At 41.6% G+C, this 22,752-nt stretch overlaps 1 protein-coding gene across 1 annotated transcript; it reads right to left on the reverse strand.

Annotated features, from left to right (window-relative positions):
* On the reverse strand, window positions 1-15,474 carry ercc6l2 (excision repair cross-complementation group 6-like 2). Its single transcript, XM_042070160.1, has 18 exons — window positions 14,832-15,474; window positions 14,618-14,734; window positions 14,125-14,318; window positions 13,798-13,959; window positions 13,412-13,619; window positions 13,063-13,203; window positions 12,390-12,506; window positions 12,159-12,278; window positions 11,781-11,852; window positions 11,299-11,444; window positions 10,335-10,430; window positions 8,419-8,518; window positions 8,022-8,174; window positions 6,751-6,819; window positions 5,642-6,317; window positions 5,128-5,282; window positions 4,303-4,517; window positions 1-1,767 (listed from the first exon to the last, which is right to left on the reverse strand). Exons 1-18 carry the CDS (start codon window positions 15,123-15,125, stop codon window positions 708-710), a joined length of 4,095 nt encoding a protein of 1,364 aa, XP_041926094.1. The 5' UTR covers window positions 15,126-15,474; the 3' UTR covers window positions 1-707.
* Window positions 15,475-22,752: the final 7,278 nt, after the last annotated feature.

The raw sequence follows: 22,752 nt of genomic DNA on the forward strand, positions 1-22,752 counted from the left end.
GAAACTTGGATAACTCGCACATGACTCAACAAATATCCAGGAAAAGGTCAGTTTGACCAGAGAGCCTCACAAGGCTGAGATATGCAGTTCCCAGGGATAGCAGATGTTTAAGCTGTGCCGCTTATTGTGATTTCAATGAACCTGGCATGTACAAAAATGAAGAAAATAGTGCATTCTGTTGTCACAGCTAAATGGATGGATAAATAATCACAAAAATATTTCACAAAACATCACTTCTGCTGTGGGTATTTAAACATGGGAGTTTATGAACAATTGATAACAAGAAAATGATTAAACAGCAAATGAACAAGGACGGAAAGCAGGGAAAATCCATTATATACATGCTTGTAATATAATTCTACCAAGAATAATCGTTGCCAAGTGTCTGAGGAAGTCAGGTGTCTATTTTTGGATAGTTTCACAAGATCTGTTTGGGAATGGGATGATAAATGGCAGTTGTAACTAGTTTGCATATCAACTGAATCTACAACTAAATTAGTGGCCTATAGCTACAGTATACCATTTTAAAACACAATGTAACACAAGAAATCCACAAACTAAAACAGAACAGCATATTTTCAGGTAAAACATATCATAAATAAAAAATGTAAAACATTTATAAATTCAAGTAAAACCAGTTTCCAATGAGGAAACATAAGAAAACATAAGACCTCTAAAATGTGAATATTACATTCTTCATCGTATAATCAACTAGTCTTTTTCCAAAGGAATTTCTCATTTTTCCTCCAAAGAGAGGATTCACTGCTTTGGCTGTCTGACTTCCCTGGGCTGGGACTGGCAGAGCAGATCTTCTCTATCTGGGTGAGGTCTGTCAGCTGGTTGATACTCTCCTCATTGCCCTCATTCAGGAGATCCCAGAGGTCTTTGGTCCTTGCTTTGGCCTTCTTCTCCACATGGGGACCGCCAGGGTTTGAGGTAGATGAACGCTGAGAATGCTGAGAATTTCCGGCTTTGCGTTTGGATTTGAAGAGGCCGTCCAATATGGACGTGTCCCCCAACAGATCTGTAATGAAGGACTTGCTGGAGTGCGGGTTCTTACTCAGATCATCGCTAGAAGGGCCTGGAGGAACTTGGGGAACCTCCCGATTCTTCTCTGTGTAGGTTTCAGCGTTGCTCCTATTGGGTTCTGTAATGGGGGACTTGTTGGGGTGCGGGTTCTTACTAGGATCATCTCTAGAGAGTCTTGGAATAACTTGATGATCCTCACGGTTCCTCTCTATGTAGGTTTCAGTATTGCTCCTCTTAGGCTCAGCTCTGTGTGGAGGTCTTTCACTTGGTGCCCCCTGTGGATCTTGCAAGGTCCTTGCTCTGGTTTTACAGTCTCCTGATACCGGCACCTCAGTCTCATCAGAGCTCCTGGAGGGGCTTTCGGCATAGAGAGTCCTGCTCTGTTTCGTTCTGCTATTTTCTCTGGTGCCCTCGGATGCCGAAGGCACACGTCGTTTGGGAGCATGTTTAGTATGCGTTAACTTCAAGGCAGGCTTGTTTTCTATTGCGGAGGTTGTGAAGGAAGTTGAGGAGGAGGAGGAGGAGGAGGGAGAGGGAGCTGCCGTTGGTTTCATAGCTGCAGGAGGCGGCGGCTCAGGGAAGGTCTGTTTGATGATGTCTGTCAGGTCAGGGTTCTGCTGACTGTAGTACTCTCTCAGCATCCTCTGTCTCTGCTCGGAAGTACTCTTCAAGAGCTGATCAGCAAAGGCCTCCACTGAAGCAGCCCCGAAGAACTCTGCCATCAGCCTGAAGTGGCTCCTTAGGGATGCAATACAAACAGATTTACACATAAGAAAATGACCTTATATACACCTTATATGTTATAAGAACAACATAACAAAAACAATACACTCAAGTAAGTTTTGACAACTCTCTTTTTTTTCCCTCTTCCTCCCTCTCTCATTTCAATTTGTTCCCACAATGCCAAATGATTCTAACACACTACACAGGCTTTGTAAGCCCCTTTTAGGCTAAATGAGAAGTGAGACTTATGGGCTGCCTGCATAATTGCATCTGTATAAATAGCAGTGTAGTTGTGGTGAAGCCTGGGGCTAAAGTCGGCCTTGACCAGACCAGACGCTTCCTGTCTCAAGGTGCATTAAGTACACTTCTCTTTAGCACATTATTACGAAAAATGCCTCCAAATTGTTTGACTCCGTGGAAAGAACAGAGCAGTCAAGATTACTGTTCCGCATGGGAATGGGAAGACCACAACATATTAACATTCCCGGGAACAACACGCTTTGCTCACAGTTAACAGTCATTCAAAAACTCTTATATGCTCATAATCATATAATGTTCTCTCACTGACAGAATTATTATTATTCTTTATCCTTGTATGTAATTGGGACAAGTAGCTTTGGGGAACAGCGACCCTAACTAATGTGATACTGCTGACATATGGGCCAATATGAAAATACTTGTTGATACCAATGTTGATAATAACTACAAGACATGCAAAAGAGTCCTCCAAGACCCAATTGAACTCTCCTTTTTCCTTTAAAGGAATAACAGACCTGCCAACCCAGAACTAATATTATGAGTATAACTTTTTCAGCTCATCTTGGTGTAGGTGTGTGTGGCCAAATATCAGCACAACATATATATATTTTGGATAGTTGACTCATTTATTATTGTCAAATATCTAAATTTAAGCTGAGCGTGTAACTGAAATTATTATACGGCTCTTCACAATGCAAGTAGAATGCTCCATTGACTTGAATGGGATTTCCGAAAGTTCTAGCGGTCATTATTTCTTGGGAAAGGACCTCTGAAAACAAGAATGACCGCTGTCAATGGCAACGGAGTTTGCGCTTGGAATTTCATTCAAAAGTGAAAGCAGACGGTTGATCAGCTGTGTTCTAAAGAATGTTTGATTCAAGTTCAGCGTGTGTTGCAAACTATTTTTTTCTCAGCAAAAGCCACGACGAAACGGTAACAAATAAGTGTAAAGAGACATATCATGGAGTTTATTTTTTCGTTTTGGCAAGTAGCCGTATAATAAGCGTGATAATGTATAGAACGCCGGTCATTATGGGAAAATAAGTCCCTTCAGGGCGAAACAAGACCCCTCCGCTGGTGCGTGGGGGGCCGGTTCGCCCTGTCGGGACTTATTTTCCCCATAATGACCGGCGTTCTATACATTATCCCTTACATAATAACTTTTTTGTTATTATTTACCACCTTTCACAAAGGTTCCATTGAATGATGCATTTACCTGGTAACAATAGTTGTATCATACCATTCTGTTTAGGATCACAAAGGTGGCTAGGCAATATCAGAATGTCATACTAAAGAGAGAGCTGGAGGGTTTGGGGGTTAATGTTGATGAACATGAACATGGACAAGACATGAATGAAAATAAAAACAAAAAGACCAAAAAGGAACTCCAAAAGATCCTAATAATGGAGTTGAAGCAGGTTGAGGACGGCAGAACTGGCCTGGACAAGAGGGCTAGGGAGAGGGCAGAAGGACTAACTCTGCCCATGGAGATCCCAGAAGACGTCCTAAATGTTCTTCATGACCTTGATGCATTCTTGGACAAAGAGTTGGAAGACTCTCAGAGAAATGAACAGAGGGCGATGTGACGATGTGAAAGCTGTGCTCGACAGTCTCCTAGATAAAGTGGACTCGACTCTGGGTGAGTTGAAGACATCTGCTCTTATTGAGTGTAAGAAGTAGCCTTGCATCACCAGAACCGACTTGAGCTCTGAGCAATACGTGGTAATAAAAAGTATGCTCACATTTAAAACATCAAGATGGTTCAGCATTGAATTTTAATAAATTGTTCCCCTATTGTTTACAATTTGTAGTGATCTTAATGTTTCTCCATGATTCATTTCTCAAATATAATTCTGCAACCTAATGACTCATACCAAGCTGTTCCAAGAACCACCTAGGGACCACAACAGGACAAACAGTCCCTTTTTTTAATAAACCGGTACTTGCTGTACACTTACAAGGCTAAATTTACTTTGGCATGTCTGTAGGGACCCTCTCCACAGTAGCACATAAATGTAATGATATTTTGACACTAGTCAGTGGCTTAAAGTAGAGATTTACTTTGACATAGGAAGCTTGCCCCCAAGGCTATGTTATATGCTGTTTCTTTGCAAATGCATATTCCGGTCATACACAAAACTACTCCGATTAACGTAATTTTGGTCCCCAATGAAAGTTTACAGTCGTCATCATAAATTATGATGAAATATTCCTTTAAACTGAGATTTGAAATAAGTTAAATGGCTCTACAGGGATGGTTGAATCACTGCCTTTGAACATTAGGATCCTCACCTGCGGATGGAGTTAGGCGTTTCCCCGACGATGACGGTGATGTTGCGGAGATAACGCCTGGTTTTCAGGGTGTGTTTGACAGCGTGACTCACACGAGGCACCTCAGGGACTCTGACGGTAGACGTCTGCTTCGGTTTTGTAGACGTCTGCTTCGGTTTTTCCACCACACGGTCAGAGTGTGACGCATTTGATATAGGCGCAGGTCCAGGCTGAGTCTGTTAGACACACACGGATGAACAAGTGAGCACACATCAGTGACTGCAAAAAGCTTTTGACAGGTCACTGGCGCATATGCAAACAGCATATATTTATAAGTGGCAGCTTGAGCTTGGGTACACAGTCTAATCCTTTACAAGTCTAATCCTTATAGATGCAAAAGTGTGTGCAAAGTGAACCCTTCCTTCTGGGCAGAGCAGCCTGTATACAAGTTCCCCTCTGTCCCAGACACCTCAATTCACTTCCTCTTCCGACACTTGTCTTCCTGATGCGGGTTGTGGCTACACCTATGTGCCAGAAGAGCTGTCCATGGTACCAATCATCTCTTGGGGGCCGTATTGTCCTTCCAGGACCGTATCCAAGAGTGTGGGCCATGAGTGGGGACAGCAAAATTAGCATTCTGTGCTGCTTAAGGTGTCTTCTCTGTGGGGAACCAGTGACTGGCTGGGTCACCACACACATAACCTATACTGCTTTGGGCAAATGTTTGCTCAAATACATTCTTGTTTAATTTTTTAACTAAGTCACTCAAATGTGTGTTAAGCATCTTGGGCATAATGTCTTCTCACTCAGTGAAGCATTGGGGCTTTTTGTGGGTCAGCCTTTTACCTCTTGGGATTCCAACAGCACGTGAGCGGGCAGCTGAGAGTACTGCTGTCGCTCAAACACGTCTCTGACCGCGGCCTTGCTGATGTAGTTCTCCGCCCGGCTGGAGCCCACCACCTTCTGGTTGGAGTGGGTGTAGCTCACCTCATTCAGCCCACCTGGTGGAGGGACGAAGAGCAGGTAACATGGACCATCGTAATCATCATTTTCTTAACCGATTAATTGTTTTGTTTATAAAATGTTGATCAGTCCTAAGACCGATGTCTTCAAATGCCTTGTTTAGTCCACATGCTAAAGGTATTCACTTTACTGTCAGAGCAGTAAGTAAAAAAGAAAAGAAAAAAATTACTTTTAGAAATCACAATATTGATTTTTGACCTTAAAAAAAAATTACTCAAAAATTCATTAAAACAAATTAATTGATACCAAAATAGTTGGCGATCAATTTCGATTATTCGGCAATTAATCACTTAATCATCATCACTTTGATACTTTTTATTTACACTTGGTTCTTTACCTAAGAGTGCATCAATGGTCCCCACATGTGATGCTTCTCTGCCCTGTCCTGCTCTGCCTGTGCTGGTCTTCAGTGTGGTGAAAGTAGGAGAGGGCCGTGGAGCGAGCAAGTCTTCCGACTCCTCTGTGCTGGAGTCCACTGGCTGGTCATCCTCGTCCGTCTCCGAGACGACGCCCGTCTCGAGAGCCCTCGCTCTCGTCGTCTCCTCCTCCTCGAGTTTCTTGCGCGCTGGGCGTTTGGACGCCCCAGCGTCTGGGCTTTCAGAGCTCTGCTTCTCTCCAGCGTCCTCCGTCTCCATATCAGAGAGGTTCAGCGGAGACCAGCCCTGAGAGTCCACTGTCCCCTCTGCTGGACTCTTGGAGGTCCCTGCACCACTGGAGCCCTCGTCACCGCTCCCGGTGCCTGTCTCTTTGGCAGCCGCATGGCCATGCAGGCCCTGCAGAAACAGCTCGGTGAAGCTCTCCTTCAGGCAGCCGTGGCCTGTGACCGCCGAGCCCTGCGCCCCATCTGTGGTGGCAGCGGTTGAGGGGGCGCCCGCCCGGGAGGTGCTCGCCTCCCCCTCTTCCTCACTGTCGCTACTGAAGTCCAGCACGTCCACCGCGGCCTGGTTACCGTTGGATCGTCCAGCTGTCTGCTGCTGCTCCGTGGAACCTCTTGCTCCTAGATCCGTCTGGCCCTGTGACATAGAGGACTACCTCATATCAGTGGCACAGCACACTCAAGCACATGCAGTTTACAAGAGTAGCAACTCAACGGGCACTACATGGCACTGAGGTAATTAATAACAGCTTGGGCTCATGCACATGCTGACCACATTGATTTGAGATGAGCATACTCAACATATTAAAAAAATGTCCTGTCAGTCAGTGGCCTCAAAAACAATCTTGGCAGAAATCTTTGATCTAACCCCATTTCCTAATCATAACTCTCAAGCCTATCAACATGTCTGAGGTGGGAATATCAAGTTAGGATGTTAGTTTTCACTTTTTAATAATGAAAATTAGTTAGCAGATGCTCTTGTGTATAATTCAGATGAGGTACAGGAGCTGAGAGAAGGATGCAGTGAGGGGGGTGCAGGTGTCTCAGCCTCCAGAGGAGGGGATACTCACAGCAGACGGCCTCTCTTCAGCAGCCTGAGTTTTTGCAGTCATCACGCCAGCCTCCACACGGCCTTCACGCTGCACACACACACACACACACACACACACACACCATTTAATGAATCTAGATGTGAATGCATAATGCATCAATGTAAAAACCATAATACCCACAACATCAAAGTGCACATATAGTAAGTAATGGCCACCTTACACCAAACAACTTTGACAAGATTTGGGAAAGATTCTTGAAAGATTGTAGTCTTTTAACTAATGCCCCCCATTCAAGCTTTACTCAAAAGACTCCAATCTTTCAAGAATCTTTCCCAAATCTTGTCAAAGTTGTTTGGTGTAAGGAGGCCATAAGTAAGTAAGTCTTTTATTGATACAGCACATATTTATGCAGTATTTATTTAGTGCAACCCAAAGCACTTCTATAGTAGGCAAGAACAGTTCTCACATCCAAGGCCACACCAAGGCCTACTCCTCTCGTGGCGATATGACTATCCATAATCAGGGAGTACCTACCTCTTCCTCTTTTTAAATATTACATTCAGGCATTTTTATTGAGTCTACAAAAGAGGGCCCTTGAGTGTGTTGCCAGCATGTTTGGTCTACAATCTTATCATCAGTCTGAAGGAATTTTATCTTGTGTGCATTGAGAAAATCCTTTTGAAAATACCACAGTGCTATCAGAAGGCAGGGGGTTAAAACTGCTAGCTTTAGCTCACCTGACTGGAAGGGTTAAGCCGAAATAGATGGGCCCTTTCCACTAGGTTTATTTACAGTGCTCATCTGCAGCTAGTCTAGCCTGGAGTGCAAGTTACGCACATTGGAAACATCATTAGATGGAGATTGGAGTAGCATCTGGATGCCGTTTTCATGGCGTTTGATGATGTCTGGATGTCATTACCCCGTTAAAATGAAGCCTCAAATGAGGGGTGGAGATACACAGTGACATCTTTGATTCCACAAATAAATTAGAATGACAGTTTAAATCACTACCAAACTGTGAGGCAATGTGAATGTGCCTCTTACATAAGTTCACTATAGTTAAGTGAAGGAATATAAACTGTCATTCCTCTAAGTGGAATGGAATTAAATATAATTGATCTAGTATGCTAATAAAAAGAATCACAATGCAGCAAACTGAAACTATTCAAATGAAAAGAGTAACAAACGGTCACCACATTGTTGAAATGATATAGTGCCCCACTGTGTGTCTCTGACTTGATTTATGATCCTTTGTAATAACGGCTGTCAACCAGAAGGTGGCAGCATACCTCTAGAATACGTTGCGTGAGGCACGTTCCATCTAATTGCAGGCGGAACAGGTTCCGCAGCCCGAACAGCTCCCCTGATTGGCCGTCGGTTCCCTGTACGGCCTCAAAGTACCGCCGGGAGTTCTCCTTGCCCACCACAGAGGACTGCAGTTGCTGTAGGAACGCAAACAAGGAGGAAAATGATGGACAGATGAGGAAAAGTCTGACAATGCACAGCCGGCTGGAGTGGAGATACAGATAGCTGCAAAATTAGAAAAAATAAACCAAAGTCTGAAGGCTTTGTGGAAACAGTAAAATTACAAACAATCATAATCTGAACAAGAAAAAGTGCTGTCAGAGTGAGACACATTACTTCATACTCCCCGCTAGTGACCTCCTGATTACAGATACACCATACCTGTTTATACACCTGGCGCAGGTATATGACCTCCTCCACAGTTCCCAGTGAGATGAGTCTGAACACAGTCACATCCCTGCACTGGCCAATACGATACACCCTGCGCACACACATACACACAAAGAGAGAGAGAGAGAGAGAGAGAGAGAGAGAGAGAGAGAGAGAGAGAGAGAGAGAAAGAAAGAAAGAAAGAAAGAAAGAAAGAAAGAGAGAGAGAGAGAGAGAGAAAGAGAGAGAGAGACAGAGAGAGAAAGAGAAAGCGAGAGAAAGATTTTATTGATTGGCATGCTTCTGTCATGATAATGCATGGCACTATTCATATATTAATTGTTGTTAGCTGAGCGAAGACGTCTCTCCCTCAGTTTCTGTAGGTTCCTATCTTGGTCATATGCTCTACCATGGTAGAGGCTTGTTCTCCATTGGTCACAATTGTGTGAGAGAGTTGTCCAGCTCTCAGGTTTTATGTCAAAGTGAGATAACACGACCTTGAGGGCCTGGCCGTGGCGCAACTGGCTGGGGCACCTGCACCGTACGCTGGCGACCTGGGTTCGATTCCCGCCCGTGGTCCTTTCCGGATCCCACCCCGACTCTCTCTCCCAGTGACTTCCTGTCATTCTCCACTATCCTGTTGCTTTAAAGACATAAAAGGCCAAAAAAATATACTTAAAAAAAAACACGACCTTGAAACGCAGTTTAGGTCTACCCGTGCGACGAGTTCCCTCCTCCAAAACTCCATGAAATACTGAGTGGGGAATGCGAGATCATGGCATTCTGTTGACATGGCCTGCCCATCTCAGATGATTGAATTTCAGCCTTGAAGAGAGGGGTTCAGAATTTGTGATAGTGAATAGTTCTTCTAGTTCTTCTGATTTGTGATAGTGAATAGTTCTTCTAGTTCTTCTGATTTGTGATAGTGAATAATTCTTCATCTTGTCCTCCCAGGTCTTTCCAATAACAAACTGCAGGTTTCTTGAGTGGAAAGCACTTACTCCACTCTCTTGGGGACGATATATAGGCCAGGTTTCAGATCCATATAGGAGTATACTCAGTACATGCTTCGTACACTCTAACTTTAGTTCGCACAGATAGATGTTTGTTCCTCCAGACTGGTTTGGTTAGACGACCAAAATAGAAGGCTGCTTTTCATAAACGAGTTGAAATTTCCAGGTCTAATGTGGATATCATTTATTGCGAATGTGTGAGAGTCAGCGGCCTGTGACATGGTGACAGTTTTCTTCAGGCTGATGGTAAGCCCGAACAGGTCATATAATTCAGCAAAAATGTCAAGTAGAGTCTGAGCTGTTCCGGAGATGAACGGAGAGCAGCATCGTTAGCATAGAGTAGTTCTGGGATAACAAACTGCTGTTTTCGCCTTGAAGTAGGCCAAGTTGAGAAAGTTCCCATCATCTCGGGATAGTACTGAGACTCCTGTGGTGTTATGTGTATTTTTGTAGGCTTTCTGGAATATATATGAAAAGTATATGCCGAAGTGTAGGAGGCAGTACGCACCCTATCTTTACTCCTCTCTTGATCGGGAAACTCTCAGAAAGGTCGCCATCAAACTGTACTCTACCACGCATTCCATCATGGAAGGATTGGATCAGTGATAGCAGAGTAGGGGGACAGCCAGCTTTCTGGAGCACTACGAACAGCGAGTCTCTGTCAATATAGTCGAAAGCCTTCGTGAGGTCTACAAAAGCCATATAGAGAGGTTGTCGCTGTTCTCGTGATCTCTTGCAGCTGTCGAACAGCAAATATCATGTCGGTGGTTGTGTTAGTGAGAGAGAGACAAGGGCCCCTTGCACTTCTGTTCCAATAAACGGTTGCGGGCATATGCTATATCTCACTGTTTTGATGGATTTGTGTTGAATGGATAAACACATATGGCGTAATAACTATCAACTTAACTGCTTTACCTGTCAATAGCCTGAAGATCATTGGCAGGGTTCCACGTTGGATCGAAAAGGATGACTATGTTTGCACCCACAAAGTTGAGACCAAGACCACCAGCCCTATGGATGCAGAAAAGCAGCAAACTCTTTCAGCAATGTGCACAACAGAAATAAATTCAGATAAATCCCTTGATATGAGACAATGTATACAGTATACTTAATATAGTTATAATATATAACATTGGTAGGACCAGGAAGTGGGCAGAGAATATCATCAAAGACCCCACACACCCTGCACACCCCCTCTTTAACCTCCTCCGCTCTGGCAGGCGCTACAGATCCCTGCGCACAAAAACAAAGACACAAGAACAGCTTCTTTCCCTCTGCCATCACTGTACTGAACTGCAATTAAGTGGGGTTATCCTCTCTTTGGCCATTCACCCACTTATCCCTCACATTACATACATACCTATCATCCCAAAATGCATCTTGCATACATTACATGCATACATTTGCACTATTACTTCTGTACTTTATATCCACTCCACTCCACGTGTACTTGTCTTGATACTATGCTTATTTTTTGTATAATGTATTTTGTATATTATGTTAATACGTTGATATGTGCCTACATGTATATTGTTGTCTATATTGTAGGTATATGTGTCTTACGTATTACTATTGTCTATTGAATGTTTTACTACTACATGTCTATTTGTACTACTACATGTCTATTGTTGAATGTACAGAGATTTTAACACCTACCGTCAAATTCCTTGTATATGTAAGTATACTGGGCCAATAAAAACTGATTCTGATTCTAATGCACAAAATGTCAACTTGTCTCTTATGTACTATCCTCTGAGGGTAATATAGTTTCAAAACTATCTATGGATTTGCCCTCCACTAGAGGCAGATAAAGGGCACTGTGACAACAGCACTACTGTGACAACAGCACTACTGTGACAACAGCACTACTGTGACTCACATGGTGGACACCAGGCAGAGGTTGACGTTCTTCGAGCCGTTGAACTCCTTCACGATCTTCATCCTGTCTTTTGCCTTCGTGGTTCCGTCCAGCCTGTGGTACTCCAACCCCTCGGCCATGCAGTAGCTCTCCAGCACATCTAACAACTACAGGGAATTCAAGCTGAGCAGATGAGTTTACGCCGATGACAGTTTAAATTACGTTTTTGCACACTAAAAATCCTGTTGAAGCAGTAAGCTTTTTACATTTTAAAGGTGAAAATGAACTGCCTAGCCTGTCTCAGCAATATTGTATTTACAAGTGTATCATGTCACCATATATCTGTGGTCTGTAATGTGATAAAAAACTGACAATTTTATTTCATTTCTTCAGTTCGGGGAGGATGCTGGTACATAAATACCGTACCTCATTATGAAGAGGAATTTCGAGCTCATAGTCTAATGACATGTTTTAGAGGCCTTCAGGTTCTTTTATGAACCTACCTTGGTTGAAAGAGAGAACAGTAACACTTTGTCCTTTTTCTGAAGAAAGTGTCTCAGTAACTTCTGTAGGACCTGAAAGAAATAATATGAACCTTTATGATGCAAACTTTTCGGAAGTAATATTTACACTAAATCATGCAGGTAATTAAATGCTTGTGTTCTTATCTGTCTTTACACACTGAGGATGACATTTGTTCAGGTTTGAATTATTTTTCATCCCAAAATATTTCATCCTTGGTGTTTAAAAACTAATCAGAACACTTTTACTTAATTACCAACGTGATTTCATGTGAATATTTTGTCCGAAATTCCAGACTTGGTATGAAAGGGCCTTTAGCCTCCATCTGTTGTGTGTGTGTGAGAGAGAGTGAGACAAACCCTCATCTTTCCACTGTACATGGGGTCTGACATAGCTTCAAAGGACTCCTGTTTGCAGCGCTCCACAAACTCTGGAAACTTCTGGAAGACTTTTTCACAAATAGCGTTGATGCTTTCCTCCTATGACAAACACAAAATAACATAACGACAGTAAGTATATGTTTAAAGCCTGTTCCAACCTTGGTCGTACTTTGTTATTGTGACACCTCATTTTTGCTTTGTGAAGCTTACCTGTTTCTTGCTTGTGCCCTCTTTAGACTGAAGTAAGGCAACATGGTTGGCGACTTTCCTGAGAATGGCCAGATAACTGAAGTATAGATTTCTGACAGGTACTCCTTTCGAATTTGTCTGAAGAAAAGTGCAAAAAACACAGAAGACATGTTATCTTTCACATAATCAACCACTTTAACTTTACTTTCACTTCACTTTAAGACCATCTAGGAGAAAAATAAAGCTGAGATGATTACCAAGGAGCAATTAATGTGTTTAAAGATGCCTTTTTTTCACTATTCAGAATAGTTGAGAGTAGCAGAAGCAACTGTGCCTCTTAGATTTATGCAATTGTGAACTGGGACAGCAGGGATAAAACTAAACTTGCTGTGATTATTCATTTACTACAAATTCACATCTGGCTCTTATAACACAGGGACTTTTTAGAACTGTTTTAGACTCTAAATTATCTATGAAGTTATTTAGAACCAAAAAACACTTGAAAATGACAACACTTTCAGCAACTGAAGCAATTGGCGGACTGTTTATAAATACATACCTTGTCAATTCTGGACCACACATTTATATAACTTATTACATGCTTTAACAACTTTTCTAATGCAGTGTATGCAGCAGTACAATGGCAATAGCAATACAGTGAGGCTGAAATCTCAGAAAAGTCTAAAAAGCCAACCTTGTAGCAGCATTTCTTCCGGGGCTGTTTGCTGCCGCAGGTACAGGACTGTCCACTCCTCATTAGCAGAATCACGTCCTCTGATTCCAGCACAGCAATGTAAACCGCCTGCTGGAACTCGGTCAGAGAACAGTACACCACCTGGTGGAGGCAATCAAGACAGCATTGGGTTGCAAGCACCTATATCATCACAGGAGTATATATCATATGTGGGAGGAAAACTCTCTCTAAGAAAAATACATTAGTGTCCTGTCCTACTCTGAATCTGAGTAGATGGATCCATGAATTAATGCAAAAAAAAAATAAAAAATTATGAGGAATAGAAACTAATCAGAATGAACAAACTCACCCTGTCATCTTTAGCTGGTAGCTGGCTGCTGATCAAAGCCTTGGTTCTCCTCAGAAACTTCCCAGCGAGCCTCTGGCCCAAGGCTTGTACAGCCTGGCGACCCACGGCTAGAGTGCGCTTAGTGACGCTGTGCTTCTGCCCATGCTCAATAGCTTCAGCAAACTTACTCTTGAACTGACGGAAATTACCAAGGCACCACGGAATAGCCCTGGTAAATGAGCAATAACAAAAGAGGCAGAAATACTGTGAGAAACATCAGACATTCTATTCAATAACATACATGTATGTTTTTATCATGTTGATTCTCTGAGGACAAGTAAGTTTGGATACATCAGGAACTTGTCTTCGAGCATGAGGGGACACACCGAGCAATGAACATGACCCACCAGTCCATGACACAGTAGAGTTCTTCCAGGTTGTTCTGCAATATGGTTCCAGTCAATCCTATTCGCACTTTACATCTCATCTTCTTCATAGCCTTGGTTATCTGAGACTTATAATTCTTTATTTTGTGAGCCTCATCCACGATGACAGCAGCCCAGTTAATGCTGAGGGCAAAACAGTATTTAAAAAAATGACACTACTTTGAGTACAGCTGTGGTACAATCTCAGAATTATCTGAACAATGAGGCACAATAGGTTATCAACCCTAAATTGTTTTAAATAATTTTGATGCCACCCATCTGGAGTGGGACATAGGCCTAAGCTCTCACCTGTTGAACGCATCTAGGTTGAGTCGAAAAGTCTCGTAAGTGGTGAGAGCGATCTCACATCGTCCTTTCTTTACACGAGCCAATTCATCCTCCTTCTCAACACCGTGCACAACAGCCACTCTAAAGTAACCCCATGTGTCAAGCTCCTCTTTCCAGTTATAGAGAAGAGAGAGTGGGGCAATAATAAGAAATACCTGCAATGCAATCAATAAAAAGGCATGTTGAATCACACCTAAGGCTTAAGGAGCTTGCACACTGCGCCAGCAAACTCCAACAGTTGGGTCAGTGTGTGCCGTCCGTCTGTGTTTGTTGGCGTTTGTTGGATTGAGACACCGCAGTATGGACTGGCAGTTGGTTTTATGAACATTCTAATCTAAAGACAGCTGCCAACTTTAGAATGTTGGAGTTTGTTGGAGCAGTGTGCAAGCTCCTCTAGGGACAAGTGACAGTAGGTCCTAATTGCTGGTTAGAATTTCACTGATAGGTAGCCTACCTTCTTCACTTTGTTTTGCGCTGCTGTTTTCTGGGACAGTAGGAAATGTGGAATATTCTTCTCAGCATCTGCCCGTGTTCCTGTTTTGTGCAGCACTGCAGCCAAGAAACTGATTACCTAAACATGGGAAAATGGCGAAATAAATTCTCTACAACTCTTGAGTAGCACAGTATATAAAGTCGTACAAGTGTGCAATTAGTGCCGACATTCTTACTTGTATGGTTTTTCCAAGACCCATGTCATCACCAAGAATGCATCCTCTCGGCTTGACATAGTTGTCAAATATAAACTTCGCGCCTTCTCGTTGATAGTCCCGTAGGTACCTGTTTATTGTGTATGGGATTTTCACATACTTCGACAGTGCGAATGGGACCGATTCTCCAAAGGCTATCTGACTTAGATGGAAAAAAGGCTTTTCTCCCATGAGTGCGTTAGCTGTGCTCCCAGATGTTTCCCCCACCTTTTGCTTCTCGTCGTCATTTCGCTCGTCCAACAACTTCACTGACATCGTTCCAAAAGGTAAATAGTGTCTTCAGAAAAAGAGCTAGTTTCACCGTGCACGAGTTATTTAAGCCTACTGTGTAACTTAGGCTATATTGAAAATGTGGTAGCCTATCATAGTCTCATTTGTGAGTGCGTCAGACTTAATTTAAGTTAAAGTTAGCTGGAAGAAGACAAATAAGCCAACTAGCTGGCTTTTCGTTGCCCAGATTATCCATCTGATTTCAATGTCTCGGCTGGCCAACCAGGTGGTAGCCGACACGAGATAGAGAATTTTCTATCTACGTTACAGTTTCAGATAAGGTTGGAAATGTGGCCGGTCAGAAACAGAAACATCTACAATGTAAATACTTTTCTTTCCGGTGTATTCTTCTTCTGTGAAACTGTTACAAAGTTTAAAAGTGTATACTGCCATCTGTAGTATTGGAGTGCACAATACTAGCAAATTGTTCACGATCCCTCATTGCTTTTTAATGCCATGAGCAGCTTCTCTGTGTCACTGTCATTTAGTGATGGGGACGAGACCGCCTATGCCGAGTCCGAGTCAAGACCGAGTCTTTGAAGGGTCGAGACCGAGTCGAGACCGAGTCTGTTGGTTTCCAAATACAGTCGAGTCCGAGTCAAGACCGAGTCTTTGAGGAAGCAAGTCCGAGTCGAGACCAAGTCCTTTAGGAGTCGAGACCGAGTCGAGACCAAGACCATAAAAACATGTCAGTTTTCATATTCATGATTTAATATCACCCCAGTTAATAATCAACCATTAGGCCTACAGACTAAGCTAGATTGGGAATTGTTTAGAAGAGCAGTCTTAACGTCTTAATATGGACTATGCTGACCTACAGACATTCACCGGCAGCAGAGCCATAGAGATAAATAAACGGCTCTGACGGCAGTATCTTTGCATTGCACCATGGGATGTCATTTTTAAATAATGCCGGTCAACATTGCATTTTATTATTATTGTTGTTGTGTGTTTTTTTTATATGAACATAAAAAATGCGTTGGTCTCGAGGACTCGGTCTGAAATTACGAGTCCTTCTCCTCCCACTGTGATCTGAGACCGAGTCAAGACCGAGTCTTTGAAGGAACGAGTCCGAGACGAGACCGAGAAAGCAGAAATTGGTCTCGAGACCGGTCTCGAGTCCGAGACCGGACTCGAGTACTACATCACTACTGTCATTCACAAGACAACCACATTTTATCTCTCAACAAATTCACCACAAGGTAATTCAATATTATTGCCAGCCATACGATCAAAATATCCTATTGTGTAGCAGTGGATTATTTGAAATAGATAGCTTATTTTTGCTTTACATTTTCTGTTTCAACACAACTCTGGCTATTGTTTAGGCTATAGCCTAGCCCAGTGTTTCTCAAACTTTTTCAGACGAAGGACCACTTAACCAATAAAAAAGAAATGCACGGACCACCTAGCTTAAAAAAAAAAAAAAAAGATTAGACCTACTTCAATAGTATATTAGCCTACACAATAGGCCTACTCACTGAACCACCTTGATTATTGTCTCTGCACTTTGCTTATTGTGTCAGAGGATTCATATGATTTAAACTGGCATATCTTGCATAGAAAGTGTTGCAGAACTGTTTGGATTTACATACAAGTTGGTTCAATATTGCAAACAACTCATCTATATTATATTTTATCACGTCTGCTCACGGACCACTTGGGATAGCTTGCGGACCACACTTTGAGAAACACTGGCCTAGCCTACCATCTTATCCTAGCCTACATCTACCCAACTTCTCTTGTCAAACCAATGAATCCAGTGAGTCAATCAATTATTATGTGCTTGGTTAGTCTGTATCTTTCTTTGCATGTGTTGTCAATATTGACAACACAAGGCCTAGGCTAGACCTAACAGCACAGCAGACATGTTTTGTTGTGGTAAACACCAACAGGAAACATCTTTATGGAGGATAGGCTAAGCAAACTAAGCATGCTCACATGCTAAATGAGTAACCCATGTATTGTTTTATTTTTTAAACTCAAACTTGTGAAGACACCAATGTCCTTATTTTACCTTTATTTCACAAGAGCTATAACCACTCCGAAAAATGCAAATGCTGATCCCATACAAGCAGTCAAATGATAAATGATGAGCCTGTGAAACATTTAACACATTTCCTAACATAGGCATGATATCTCATTAAATTAATCGGGAGGTAAAGCTGTGTGGAAACACCTGTTCTTAATATATATTCTACCCATTATTTATTCAAGCTTTCCCCTCAATATTAGCAATTCCCTGCAGGAGGTCAGCCAAGTGGTATGTAGAGGAGTAGCCTAACCTCTTCCACCAGAATTGGTTCATACCATCACTATTGTTTAGACAGACCATCTCCACAGAGTGTGCGAGATGAAGTAATAAATAGTCATCAGACATACTTGTTAAATAAGGCCATGAAGTAACCTTTTGGTTCATTGGGAGCGCAAAGCGTGTGTGAGATGTTGCACTGAATGTGAACTCCTTGACATGAGACTTTGGTCTCCTCCTTGAGAACATCTGTTGCAGCTGCCATATAAATTCTCTGCTTTGAGAAAGCAAACAGAAAGTTCCATTTTTGCATTGCAGTGTACCATGGCAGAACGGATGGTTTTAGCCTCATTGGGAGTGCCACGAATACAATTCCCCTTTCCATAAAATTATTATTTTAACTTCTATGCCTCTCTGATTTGTGGCTGGTTAACATAAATACAGTGACTGTAGACTGGCTGTGCTATAGCAACCCCAATAGCTATGGGAGGGCATATTGCATGAGTGGATATTTTGTGTTCGTATGTTTATTTCATCAACCGATGTGTATAATAGTTTCTGCTGTGCAGCTGAAATGACCTTGCACGTTTTCTGACGTTAGTTTAAAGCAGCTTAAACTGTACAATCTTGTTAGAAGATCTCTGTTGGTAATTTTTCATCAGTATATTGAGTGCGCTTTTTTTTCTTCAAGTCTGAATCCCTCCAAGCCTTTCACACACCCCAACCAAAAAAATCTATCTATCTGGAGATACATTTGGACACGAAACATAAAATCCCATTTCTTACTGCATTTACTGATGAGTTATCAAACTTGCCCAGCCATAGTTTACCCCAACTGTTGGCCTTGAAAGGGGACTTGTCCTCTTCTCAGGAGTCAAGGAAACGCTCCATCTGTGCTCCACAGACTTGCTCCTACATGAGTCACCTACTGGCCTGGGCCAAGACCAATTACTCCCTGGCCAAAAATGACAGCTTCATAAGTCAGTTTCAGCTTCATAACCATTGATTGCAGAAATGGAAAATTAAGATAATGTATCTTTCTTTAAATATGTCCTTCATGGACTTGTGAGCAATTCAACGCGAGAATGTTTGCCCATGCTGACTAACTGATTTTTTGGATGCTGTGCTGGTTCATGAAGTAAGAGAGGAGGGATTGAAACTGAGTGTTAAACTAACTGGAGGTTAACACCACACATCTGATATCCACATGGTTGCCTGAATCTACTGTTTGGCAAAGCTATGTATAACAATCAAATAATCCCTTAATTCTCTCACACCCTTTCTGTTAAAACTCTGGAAGTCTGTCTTTGCTTTTGTGTCTTGAATAAATGAAAGATGAAAATAGTAACTCTAGCCTACCTCAGAGTTTGAGTCCATGAACAAAACTACTCCAACATTCACCATGAATATTCATCATTGAATTTTAAAATAATACAGTGTATTACTTCATGGACCTTTATTTTGGCACTTTGCAAAAGAGGAAATGGCTTGGAACACATTCTGAGTCTGGCTGATAAGGATTCCAGTACTAGAATATCCTTCACTAACATGTTTTACTGTGCTATATTTCATTCCCAATAAATTTACATGGACCTCCACCACTCTGTCTCTTGACTGAGACAGACTCGCCACAGCTAGTATCCCATTGGCTTCTTGGAGATCTACCAAGTCAGGCATAATAAAAAATGTCTGTTTTTGGCCCCTCTGAAAATAAATTCAGAATTCTCTTTTGACTCTCCACAGTTATGTAAACAGTGATTTGGCTGCTCTTTTGCCAGCGCTGGCCCGCTGCAGACGAAGGTGAACTGAAATATGCTTACACGGCAGCATGTGGCACGCCCTCCATGCAAGAGTATAATTATTCTATAATATACATATACACTAGAACACATGTGGGTGCAGTCCATACAGCTGGTTGTGAAATATAAGTTGGAATTTTTAAAATAATAATTATAAATCGTGACTTTCATCGGACTACTACTACAACTAGTATGCCACTATAATAACCATAATAACCATAGCCTTCCAAAATCATTCTCTTGACCAGAGCATTCCAAAGGTACAAGCAAAGATACCTATTTAGAAGAGAATCTGAAAGGATGGTTGAGGGAGTAATTGTTGGAGAAGAGTATCTCACGGTTGCCCTTGCCACCCACTGGCCCCTGAAAATATATAAATATAAACTATATAACTATATATATACATATAAAATAGTCATGCTGGTTACCTGACGGCATGACAGCAACCTGCAGCTCAGTATCTGTGTTACTAGCCTCTGTCTTTGTTATGGTTGGCTGTGACTTCAGCGTCCACTAGAGGGACTCATTTCATAAAGCGATCCCTTTTGCTTATTTTTCCTCTGGGCTCCATCATTCAGCACCGTTAGCCTCACAGCCCATAAAACAGCCCGTGTTGGCCCTGCCCCTGCACCATCCCTGCCTTCCAGATTGCATAGGCAACTGTATGCCGAAGCCAGTGTTTGTTTGCATCTAGCTCAAACACACCTCGAAATGCTTGACGAATATGCCTGCCTTAGTAACAGAGTGGTGTAAACAAATTTCTGTTCTACGTGTGTGGTCTTGTACCTCCCACCCTCGTACCAAACCTGGGTGTTCATTCCCCTGTAGTGCCCCACACCAAAAACAGCCATAACAGGAGTGTTTACCTTCACTGGTGCAAAGAACCACTCTGTCAAAACAATCCTTGCATAATAAAGTGTATTGCCTCCAAAAGCTCTTGGCTGCAAATTTGTTGATTGTGTGATGCATGAAATGAAAAAAGCCTAAAGATCTGGGGAGGTCTTTCTCTGGTTTACTTGGTCTGGATTAGTCGGTGAGTGTAGTCATAGTAATTTTATATATAAATACATGTTCTTATATTTTAAGTATAGGCTTAATGTTGTTTAACAAATAATGTAAGTTCTTGCTAGTTCTCTTCCACAACACATTGACAACATTTTAACAAATTAAAAAACACCCAACAAAAACAAGTCAAACCTGAAAAAGACAGCCATGTGCAAACATTTTTTAAATCAAAACAAATCTACACAAATGTTTAAACAATGGAGCACAATTTGGACATGGCCATATATGTACAGGAAAGGGGTAATGTATAGCCTCTTATTGACCTACACCTCTGTACATCTCAGCATTTAAGATGACCAGTAGATGGCACAGTAGAAGCCTAATCAAAACACTTATGTCTTATGTTCAAGAATGTACAAAAAAGTTTTTTTTACTTTGCATATACATTAAATGTTGCACCACAAAAAGAAAGTAAATCAAAATGCAAGGTTTCATTTGATGTGTTCTTGCCAGTTGATGACTATGATTCATGTAATATATGAGCAACATGAAGATCACTAATGTACTCCAACCTCACGTCAGTCATCTTTCGTCAAAAGCACTTCAAAATTATTTTACTCAATCTTAAAACTTCACTCAGGGAAGATTAGTTATAGGGTTATGATATTTGCATGTAGTATAGCACACTGCAATTTTAAGAAGACTCAGTGACATAACATGTTCATAGATTGGAACAGTGAATGTATTTTTGGTTCAAACATTCATTCTACCTATGAAATCAACACAGCTTTCCCCAAATGACATAGACGGGAACACTTTGATTCAAACATTTATTCATTCTACTTATGAAAACAGAGCGCTTTTTCCTCCTAAATGAAACAGACGGGAATACAGGCTAGTGTGAAAGAGTTAATTCATCTAACACTCCTGAGCTGTCAGCTTTAACATATGGGTTCCTACCTCTTCTTAAAATAAAGAAACTGATTAAGGTCCACCAATCATTGCCTAAAACAGGGTCCGGAAATTTTCCCACAGAAGTGCTGAACAAAAAATTATGGTCGACACATTTAAATTCTTAATCGTATTGTGCCCATGTAGGGGACTGTGGGATGTCCAGTTCTGTAACATTGTTGGACATGAAAAAAAAAAATACTTCACTAAGTATTAAAGAGCTGACAAATTGTCATATGAAAAATGGAACTAAATATGTATACACTAGTATTTATGCAAATACAAATTGTACTTGCTATGTAGCTAATACAATACGTACCCCTGACGTTGACTTAAAAAATCTACGTCAATGAAGAAAAATAGTTATTGTTATCTACAATCAGTGTAAATCGAATTTGCAAAACTTCCTGCTCCACTTCATTGAATCATATCTGTGATAAATAAGTAAGTTAAAGTAATTGTATAAGGGCTTTTAAAATGACTATTTAACCTAGAAGTGGTATCTCTCCTTTCCTGATGGTTCACCCTATTCACGGAGACACTTTAGACTATAATACAAAAAGAAGGTAATAGTCCCTCTACAACGATGAGATCCCAGAATGACCCCCCCCCCTTTTGCTTTTAAGGCTAGTTACTATGGAATGCTCCTCCTTCTCCAATGTCCCTCTGATTATATGAAAGCCATACAAAGGAAATTGGAAAGTGTAAACACAGGGAGGGCTGTGCTCTAAACTGTCAAACAGATCTCCATGATTGAAGACAACCTACGCCACAGAGTAAACATGGCCTACAACGCTGTACATCACTCTGAAATCTCGCAAGTTATGGCCAAAGATGTGGAATAACAAGGAAAGAATGATTCCTGATGATGGACAATATGGAAGTTAGAATCCAGACAGTGGTTAAAGGCTTTCCAGAGAGATTCTCACTGACCTTTCGAGTAGATAGCGACACACGTGGGTTATAAACTGTGTTACATACTTAACTGTGTTATACTTGACAAATATGGTGATATTTTCCCAACTCTGTCCATTTAAGTAATGCATAAAACATTCAGAATACTACATACAGGGATATTTTAAGACCTCACCAAAAGACCTCATCATGGGACATTGTTGATGATGCCTGAGGGCCTCTGTTTCACTGGCGCACACTTTGCTGCTTGCTAACATGGCATATTCTGCGCTGTACACTCAGTCAACTACCTAATCAGAGTGATATTAGATATCAGTAAAATTCAAATGTGATACTCTCTTTTAAAAAGGGTGACCGCATTAACTAGGACATGGCTTGAACACCTTCATAATGTTTTTCTGATTTCAGATTGTTTACACAGACGTTTAAAAAGCAGGCTGTGGTTTATAAACTGTTTTGCTGTATACAATTTCTACATCTTGACTCCTGACGTTTCACCATTTGACCACCATTTTAAACTGACAGGGGACTTTACATTTTACATAGTCACTCTATAGCCTAGATTGGCAGTAAAGATTTCAGTAAATCTGCAAAAATGCAAGCGATGGAACACAATTAACATATCTTAACATATATTATGGGGTATGGGACAATATGAAGTTTCATCACTGGAAAGTGCTGAAAATGACAT

This window comes from Alosa sapidissima, chromosome 18 (assembly GCF_018492685.1).
Source record: "Alosa sapidissima isolate fAloSap1 chromosome 18, fAloSap1.pri, whole genome shotgun sequence".
Lineage (NCBI taxonomy): Eukaryota > Metazoa > Chordata > Actinopteri > Clupeiformes > Clupeidae > Alosa > Alosa sapidissima.